At 54.8% G+C, this 9,280-nt stretch overlaps 1 protein-coding gene across 1 annotated transcript in view; it reads left to right on the forward strand.

Moving 5' to 3' along the window:
- Nucleotides 1-9,280, forward strand: part of SRCIN1 (SRC kinase signaling inhibitor 1) — a 67,138-nt gene that overhangs the window by 41,097 nt on the left and 16,761 nt on the right. Inside the window, 7 exon segments of the mRNA XM_077779291.1 lie at nt 1-200; nt 202-333; nt 336-655; nt 1,763-1,855; nt 2,099-2,142; nt 2,461-2,648; nt 3,650-3,825. The exon segment at nt 1-200 is cut by the window's left edge and continues 22 nt beyond it. Of these exon segments, the coding sequence (XP_077635417.1) occupies nt 1-200; nt 202-333; nt 336-655; nt 1,763-1,855; nt 2,099-2,142; nt 2,461-2,648; nt 3,650-3,825 (1,153 nt within the window).

Consider the following 9,280-nt stretch of genomic DNA (forward strand, 5'->3'; position numbering starts at 1 on the left):
CGGCCGAGCGGCTGGGGGGCGCCCCCGCCGCCCAGGGCGTCAGCCCCAGCCCCAGCGCCATCCTGGAGCGGCGCGACGTGAAGCCAGATGAGGACCTGGCGGGCAAGGCGGGCGGCATGGTGCTGGTGAAGGGCGAGGGCCTCTATGCCGACCCCTATGGGTTGCTCCACGAGGGCCGCCTGAGCCTGGCCGCGGCAGCCGGCGACCCGTTCGCCTACCCGGGCGCCAGCGGCCTCTACAAGCGCGGCTCTGTGCGCTCGCTCAGCACCTATTCGGCCGCCGCGCTGCAGTCCGACCTGGAGGACTCGCTGTACAAGGCGGCGGGCGGTGGCCCGCTCTACGGCGACGGCTATGGCTTCCGCCTGCCGCCCTCATCGCCTCAGAAGCTGGCCGACGTGGCGGCGCCCCCCGGAGGCCCCCAGCCGCCGCACAGTCCCTACTCGGGGCCGCCCAGCCGCGGCTCGCCGGTGCGCCAGTCTTTCCGCAAAGACTCGGGCTCCTCGTCGGTCTTCGCAGAGAGCCCCGGAGGCAAGACCCGCAGCGCCGGGGGCTCCTCGACGGCCGGAGCCCCGCCTCCCGAGCTCTTCCCCGGGCCTGGGGAGCGCCCGCTCGTTGGGTTTGGGCCGCCGGTGCCAGCCAAGGACACAGAGACCAGGTGAGGGACGCTCGTGAGGCCTCAGGGCTGTTGGGGGTGGGGTAGGGAGAGGGGACACATTTTAGTCTGTGGCAGGATTGTGTCCTGGACTGTGAGACCCCAGAGTCCTTTGTAGATCCAGAGTAGCTTTGAGAGTTCACTGGAATAATTTGGATATGGCAGGGAAGGCACTGGAGAAACGGACATGCTATTTTGCTTCCTTCTGCAAGACCTGGAGGGGTTGGATGAAAGGGCCCCAGACCAGGCCCCTGGAGACCTGGGTGTGCATCGGATCCCTAAACCTCAGTTCCCCCAACTGAAATTGAGGCTGAACCAGCACTCCGGTGCTTTTCCTGCTCAGAGTTTGCAGGCATGAGAGCTGTCCAGCACACAGTCAGCTGAAGTCCACTGGGGAGGGGGTGCTGGTAAGAAATAGGAACGGGGAGAGAGGCACATTCCATTAGGTGGCTCCAAGCTGGGGAACTCTTGCCCATTATTCAGCTCCATCCTAAGGATGCAGGGCTGGAGGAGGTAACCAGAGCATTGACCTGTCCCCTTCTGTCCTCAGGCAGTGCCACAGAGATGTGGAGAAGCCATTCACATTCACACGGCTCTCTTGTGGCTTTTGTGCCAGGCACTGCACTGGGCACTGTGGATGCCAGGTTGGGAAAACCTGGTTCCTACCTTGTTTAGTGGGGATGACACATTAAAAAAAAATAATTGCACTTCCTTTGAGAGGGTATACAGGTGGTGTGGGAGGAAGGACTCCTTAAAGCTGTTGAAGACTCTGGAATGGCCTTGAGGAGGAGGGAGGAAGGAGGACATGCCACATGTGCAGGCCCCCCCTCCGGGGTGAGCCCCCCCCGGAGTGGGGCCCATTAGGGAGCCAGTGTTGAGAGATGGGGCTGGCAAGGAAGGAAATGACTGTTGGATGGAAAGGGACCTTACTAATGTTAGGTGGGGGACTGTGGGCTTGAACCTTAGGCATTAGGGCCCTCTGAATTGTCTGTGCTGGTGGCTGGGAAGGGAGTGGTATTTCCTTTAATTATCAATCTTAGGAATGGGGGCTTTGGCAAGAAGGATTCCATAACCAGAGAAGGGGTTGCTTAAAGCCACCATCCTTTCCAGGGAGCGCATGGAGGCCATGGAGAAGCAGATTGCCAGCCTCACAGGCCTGGTACAGAGTGCCCTACTGCGAGGCTCGGAGCCTGACACCCCCAGGTAAGACTCTTCTCTCAACACTACTGCCAGTGCCTATAGTTGGGGCAAAAGGAAGGGAAGGTGGGCACAGAGGCCTGGCCCAGCTCTGCCAGTGTCTCTGTGTCTGATTCTGTGAGCCCCTTTCCTTCTCTGGGACTCCATCCTAACATCAGGGGAGTGGAGGAGATTAAAGTCTCACCCAGCTTTGATGGTATGGGGTCAGCCTGGACCCACTGATGGCCATCTTTTCCCTGTGCCACACAGCGAGAAGATTGAAGGCTCCAATGGAGCAGGGACCCCTTCAGCACGTGAGTGACCCTTTGCCCCTCCCCCACAGGTACCTGCCCTCTCCAAGCCTCAGATTCCTAACCTGTAAAGTGGGAATTGAGCCATCAGCTACATCACTGGCCTTCAGTGGATCAGTGAGCAGTCACCTTAGCCCGAAATGCCTTTACCCTGGTGCTTTGCTCGGCACAGAGGGGCTGAGCCATTAGGTGGGGCAGGGAGTTGGAGCCGCGTGCTTCCCTGGCTACTGTGAGGATCCGGGGTGGGAAGGACCTTGTCCGGACCCCTTGCAGGCTCAAGGTTTGTTCCCTTTCTCCCATCCTCGTGGTCCCTCTCTGCAGCCTGTGGGTCAGGGAGCCGGAGCAGCGGGGCCACCCCAGTGTCTGGCCCTCCCCCGCCCTCGGCCAGCAGCACTCCTGCGGGGCAGCCCACTTCCATCAGCCGTTTGCAGATGCAGCTGCACCTGCGTGGCCTGCAGAACAGCACCAGTGACCTGCGCAGCCAACTTCAGCAACTGCGAAAGCTCCAGGTCCGGCCAGCTCTGGGGCCTCGCCCGGTGCCCCGCCCCCTCGCAACCCTCCCACTCACGCCGAAACACCTTCCCACCGCTCGCCCTGTTGTCTTCACTGCGCCCTCCTACCCCTTCCAAAAACTCACCGTTCCCCTGGAGCCCCAGTCCACCCCTCCTGAGCCCTTTCCCCCAGTCAGTATCCTCAGGGTAGTCCCAATTCCTTCTTGCCCACCATTCTTTGTCCCCTCCCCTCCTTTGGGCGGAAGCCCCGCCCCCCTCCTAGATCCCCTCTGCTACCCCTTCCTGAGTCCGCACAGTCTTCCCTGCCCTCCCCCGTCTGGCAGATGGTCCCACCAGTCAGGAGCCTGGCATCGCTGTGCCCGCTCCTCTAGAGGCCCCAGGGCCCGTCAGGTGAGAATAATGAACAGAGACAGGCTGGAGAGGGGGCAGAGAGTTGCCATCTGGGCAACGGATAAGATCTCACCCACCCCCGCCATTGCCCCAGCACAGCCTTAGAACTGGGTTCCAGCGTTAAGTTAGTCTTCTCGCCCCAGCCACGGAAGCTCTATCAAACCCCAGTGCTTGAGTCTCCCATCGAAGCCACAGCCATGCAGCCGCACGGTCGGCACGGTCCTACATAGGGCTACCTCTTGCCCCCCAAATTTGCCCATCCCGTTCCCCCGTCTCTGTAATTGCCCAGCGCGTAACCTTGTCCTCCTCCCCTTACTATCATAGCCCTTCGCTGCTGCTCACAGCCACAGCCACGCCGCCGCACCCTCGGCATGCTCCAATTGGGCACTTCTCCCTCCGCTGTCCGCGTGCCTTTCTCCTGCCTCTATTCTTCCCCAGAATTTAGCCCACCCCTTCGCTGCTGCTCGCGGCCGCAGCCGAGCAGCCGCTCCTTCCGTGGAGCCCGCCCAGCCTCCGGCTGTCCTCTGCCCGCCTCCCCCCGGCCCGTCCCCTGCTGCGCACCTCCATTCCCTCCCACCTTGGCCCATCGGTCCCTCTGCGCCCCGCAGCTACAGAACCTGGAGTCGCTGCGCGCGCTGCTGAAAGGCACAGAGGCGGAGCTGAGCATGCGCGTGTCGGAGGCTGCGCGAAGGCAGGAGGACCCGCTGCAGCGGCAGCGCACCCTGGTGGAGGAGGAGCGGCTGCGCTATCTCAACGACGAGGAGCTCATTACCCAGCAGCTTAAGTGAGGCTGGGCCCCGGGGCGGAGGGAGGGCTGTGTGGGTGCGGCCCGGGGCCCACAGCCTGGTTTCCCTGGGAGGTGCAGCTCCCTTCTTTCTGCATCACAGGTGACGCTGGCCTGGTCTGAAGCCTGAGTTCCTTCTTCTCTGTGGCCTGATTTCTCTGTGACCCACAAACCTTTGACCATCTGGCACAATTCCTGATTTCTCTTTCTTTTCTTTTCTTCTTGGCTGGACGCCCTGCTTTTGCTATGCTTTTGCTTCCTCATGGTCCACAGTCTGGCTGCCCCCTGACCTGCAGCCTTACTTTCATGTGGCCGGCTGCAGGATTTCAGTCTGTCCTCTGCCTGCTTTCATTCCGGCCTGTGACTTGTACAAAGTGTCCCTTGAGTAGCCGCAGATGCCACCACTCCACTTCCCTGATCTCTCTCTCTCTCTTTTTTTTTAATATTTTTATTTATTTCTAGGAGAGAGAGAGAGAGAGACAGCGTGAGCAGGGGAGGGTCAGAGAGAGAGGGAGATACAGACTCCGAAATAGGCTCCAGGCTCTGAGCTGGCAGTCAGCACAGAGCCCGACGCAGGGCTCGAACCCACGAACCGCGAGATCATGACCTAAGCGAAAGTCGGACGCTTAACCGACTAAGCCACCCAGGCGCCCCTCCACTTCCCTGATCTCTGAGGCCAGACGTAGCCAAGGAAAACCCTCCTCCTCTCTAGTCCACTGAAACAAGGCTCTAGTTTTCTCAAAAGGAGCGAGGAACCGAGAACATCCTGCTCCCAGATGCTTAGATGTGGAAGGGTTAAACGGAGACCATCCTCTGATCCAAATTTAGCAAATGGCTGTCTGGCCAAGATTCCATTGTCTGGCACTGTTGATTGGAGAAGCTGCCTTTTGCTGGCCGGCCACTGAGTGAGCACCCCCACCCCACGTCAGCCTTCCCTCCTTGGTCACTGGGGTCTGAGACAGAGGCCCTGCTCCTTTCCTAGCCTCCCTCGTGGTGGCACAGGGCACAAAGGGACCCGAAGTCCAGCTCCAGCATCGAGAGACTGTGTGATCAGGGCAGTTTCTGCCCTTCTCCGCTCTTCACCTTCCTTTCTGTGCCCAATAAGATTTTTGCAGTTCTTTCCAGAGAGGGCTTGTGTTCTACTGGCCAGTGATTTGGGGAGCCAGGAGAGGCTCCTCAGAGGGTCCCAGCTTGCTAGGGGTTCCTTGAGAAAGGTCCCTACTTCTCCGCCTTGGGCCCACACAGCCTGTGCATTTCAGTAGGGCACAAGACAGAGATTCCTGTGACCCCTTGTGGCTGACATGAAATAAGGGGCCAGCTCACTTGGAAGTAAGCTGGCGGCAGCCACCCCATCATTTCAGGTGTAAAAGCTTAGTGACAACATAAGTCAGATCTCCAAGTAGACTGACGGCCGCCATCGGCCCTCACCCAGGGAATTCCATCGACCCAATTTTACTGTCCCCTCCTTGCCCCTTTCTCACTCAGCACAGAGGAGCCGGGGTTAGAAATTTTAAAAGGAATTTTACTGAGACATTAAAGGAAAATAAAAGAAAATATAAAAGCATAGAGGCAGAAGAGATGAAAGGACAGATTTAAGCTTCTGTCATATGCATGTCTGGTCCTCAGCTTCCTGGGGGCCTCAGTTCTCTGGGAGCACAGAGACTTCCTGTCCTCTGTCCCATTATCAACCCCCTGTTCATACTGCTCCCTTGAGAGAGTTTGGGCTGTGACACTGCTTCTGGCAGAATTCTCCATCCACTTTGAAGGGGGTTCCTGCCTTTTTGGGGGGCGGCCTGGGCTGGGCTATACATCAGTCCTGCAGTGGGTCTGGCTTGNGGCAGTAGGGTGACCAGCAGGCCCATCCTTACCCCTACTCTGGCTGCAGCTCCTGTATTCTTGCTCTTGCTCTGCCCCTTCCTCTCACCCCAGCATCTTGCTGGAGGTTAAGGCCAATTCTGTGCTTCATTCAGCTTGGCTCTCTCACCTGTTTTTCTACCCAAGCACTTGATCCCTGTCTAGACATTACCCTCTGTTAAATGAGACCTTTTGGCCTCTGGAGCCTAATTGGAACTAACCCAGTACCAGCTTAGTAGGCATCTGAACACGCAGTCGCACAGGGCCCCATGCTGTTAATGGCCGCATGCTTCACTGTTGTTATCTTGATATTCTTAATGATTTTTTAACTAGGGGCAAAATCTTCATTGTTTTACTGTGCCCCATAAATTACAGAGCTGGTTCTGTCCTGACCTTGCCCTCTTCACCCTTCCATCACTGAACCTGGGTCTGGAAAGCCCAGCCACTTTGTGATAATGGCGTTTAGACTTGCACCGCCTGCGCAAGTTAGGTCTCCCAAAACTTCGGCAGGTTTCATGATCAGAGAATCAAGGTGATGGGGTGCGTGGGTGGTTCAGTCGGCTGAGCATCCAACTCTTGATCTCATTTCAGGTCTTGATCTTAGGGTCATGAGTTCAAGCCCCCACAATGGGTGTGAAGCCTACTTAAAAAAATGAGGTGCTAATTGAGCCCACGGAGGACCTAGTCTCTTCCAACTGAGAGTGGCAGTGTTGTGGCCTCCTGAAGGCTTACCTGAGTCCTCCCTTAAATGAGGGTCTCTTCCCCTCAGAGTGATGTCTGGAAGTGACCATTTTACAAGCTGACACACCCTGAGCCAGTTAGGTGTCACCTGCAGCAGGGGAGAGCTGTTCTTTCCCATGTAGCAGAGCAAGGGTTGGGTGGGACAGGCATGGGCATGGGGTGATGCTAGATCCAGTGTGGGAGTGAGATGCAGCAGAATGCAATGGCTGAAGTCAGACATGAGTAGATTCTGCCTTGCCACAAAATGGTTGTATGACCTTCAAGAAGCTGCTTAATCTCCCTGAGCCTCTTTTTTTAAAAAAAAAAAAATAATGTTTATTTTTGAGAGAGAGAGACACACACAGAGTGTGAGTGGGGGAGGCACAGAGAGAGAGGGAGACACGGAACCTGAAGCGGGCTCCAGGCTCTGAGCTGTCAGCACAGAGCTCGACGCAGGGCTCAAACTCACGAACGGTGAGATCAGACCTGAGCCGAAGTCGGATGCTTAACCGACTGAGCCACTCAGGTGCCCCTTTTTAATTTTCTAAAAATGTTTATTTTTGATAGAGAGAGAGAGAGAGAGAGAAAGACAGAGTGTTGAGTTGGGGAGGGGCAGAAAGAGGAGACACAGAATCCGAAGCAGGCTTCAGGCTCTGAGCTGTCAGCACAGAGCTCGACGTGAAGCTTGAACTCAGGAACCACAAGATCATGACCTGAGCCGAAGTCTGATGCCTAACTGACTCAGCCACCCAGGAGCCACCCCCCCATTTTTAATGCCAGAATTCATTGTGTTAGTAAGGCAGCTACTCTAACAAATTGTGTAATGGTTCAAAAGTAATAGACATATGTTTTTTGTTGTTGTTTTTTCTTTTTCTCATGGAACAGTACTGGGTGGGTTAGTGGAATAACTGTCTTCCATGAAATCGTTCAGGGACCCAGGCTAATGGAAGTTTTGCCATCTTCTGAGATCATGCACAGGGTCATTATACGCCTTCAACTCACATTCCATTGGCTGGACCTCAGTCATTGGCCATCTTAACCACAGGGATGCTGGGAGATGTAGTCCAATGTCTGAGCTACTGTTTGTGTGTAAACTGGAGGTAATAATGGCTTCCACGCCCAGGATTTTTTGTGAGGATTAAATAAGGTGATGAAAGTGGAAGGCTGAATGTGGCACCTGGTGTACACTAAGTGCGTAGTACAAGATAGGCAGCTCTTTAACTGGCAGTGCTGAGTCACAGGAATGTGTCCTTGTTCCAGTGTGGTCTGTCTTTTCATCTGCTGTTTGGATGAAGACTGATAGGCATGCTGATAAGATTTGCTAGTGACACAGAGCTTTGAGGGGGAGTAAATCTGTTGCAGGGTAGAACCGAAATTCAAGAGTTGTTCCCACCTGGACGGTTGAGCTGAAATCCAGCAGATGGGATTTGACAAGAATGCGTGTAAAGTCCTGCATGTGGGTCAGGGGATGTTAGCGACTCAAGTCTAGAATTGAAATGACCTACCTGGGCAGCGTTTCCTTCCTTCACTTCTTCGTTCATTCCACAATTAGTTACCAGACATCTATTCTGCTCCAGGCACTGTGCCAGGTAGAATTGGAGATGAATCCAGAAGTCCTGCTCCCTCCCTGCCTGCCAGGAGCTACACAGCCCAGCATTCAAGAGCTTTAAGGGTTTGTGAGGGAGGCAGAAAGAGGACTCCCAGCCCCAAGTGTAGGGAATGGGGAAGAAGTTCCCACTGAGACCTGAAGGAGGAGTGAGAATTAGTCACATGTGCACATGGGTGTGCATGAGTGTGTGCATGCATATGTGTGAATGGAATGTTCTATGCAGAGGAAATGGCATCACAGAGCCCTAGAGAAGGCAACACATACAAGGACCCCAGGGAAGTTGTGGACAGTTCTAAACAGAAGGAAGCCAGAGGAAGACAAGGGATGTGGCTGCAAGGACACTAAGAGAAGCCCCAAGGGACTGACCCCTTATCACCCCTTTCTCATGTGCATTGGCCCATTTATTTATTTTTTAAAAAAATTTTTTTATAGTTTATTTTTGAGACAGAGAGAGACAGAGCATGAGTGGGGGAGGGGCAGAGAGAGAGGGAGACACAGAATCCGAAACAGGCTCCAGGCTCTGAGCTGTCAGCACAGAGCCTAATGTGAGGCTAGAACCCACGAACCGTGAGATCTGACCTGAGCCGAAGTCGGACGCTCAACCGACTGGGCCACCCACGTGCCCCATGTATTGGCTCATTTAATCCTCACAATGGCCCCTGGAGGGAAGAACTCTCACTATGCCCCCTGTTTTGGATAAGAAGGTTACAGCCCAGAAATAGTATGTAACTTGTCCAAGGTCTCTGCTGGGATGGGCAGAGCTGGAATTGGAATTTGGATCTGATTCTAGAGCCAAATTTTCAACTACTACCCTCACACCCTTCTTGGCTTGGATTTTAGCCCCAGGATGATGGGATCCTTGTAAGGTTCAACTCAACACAGGGGTAATGACTTGGTGTGATTTTACGTTTTAGAAAGAGGTGGTGTTTGGGGTTCCTGGGTGGCTCAGTCAGTTGAGCGTCTGGCTCTTCGTTTCAGCTCAGGTCATGATCTCATGGTTTCGTGAGTTTGAGCTCCGCGTCAGGCTCTGCGGTGATAGTGCAGAGCCTGCTTGGGATTCTCTCTCTTTCCCTTTCTCTCTCCCCCTCCCCCACTCACGCTGTCTCTCTCTCTTTAAATAAACTTTAAAAAATACTCTTAAAAAAGATGTGGGTTTTTTAAAAAACTTTTTAAAAATGTTTATTCTTTTTTTAAAAATATTTTTATTTATTTCTAGGAGAGAGAGAGAGAGAGACAGCATGAGCGGGGGGGGGGGGTTTATGGGGGGGGGGA

This window comes from Crocuta crocuta, unplaced genomic scaffold (assembly GCF_008692635.1).
Source record: "Crocuta crocuta isolate KB4526 unplaced genomic scaffold, BGI_CrCroc_1.0 scaffold68, whole genome shotgun sequence".
NCBI lineage: Eukaryota > Metazoa > Chordata > Mammalia > Carnivora > Hyaenidae > Crocuta > Crocuta crocuta.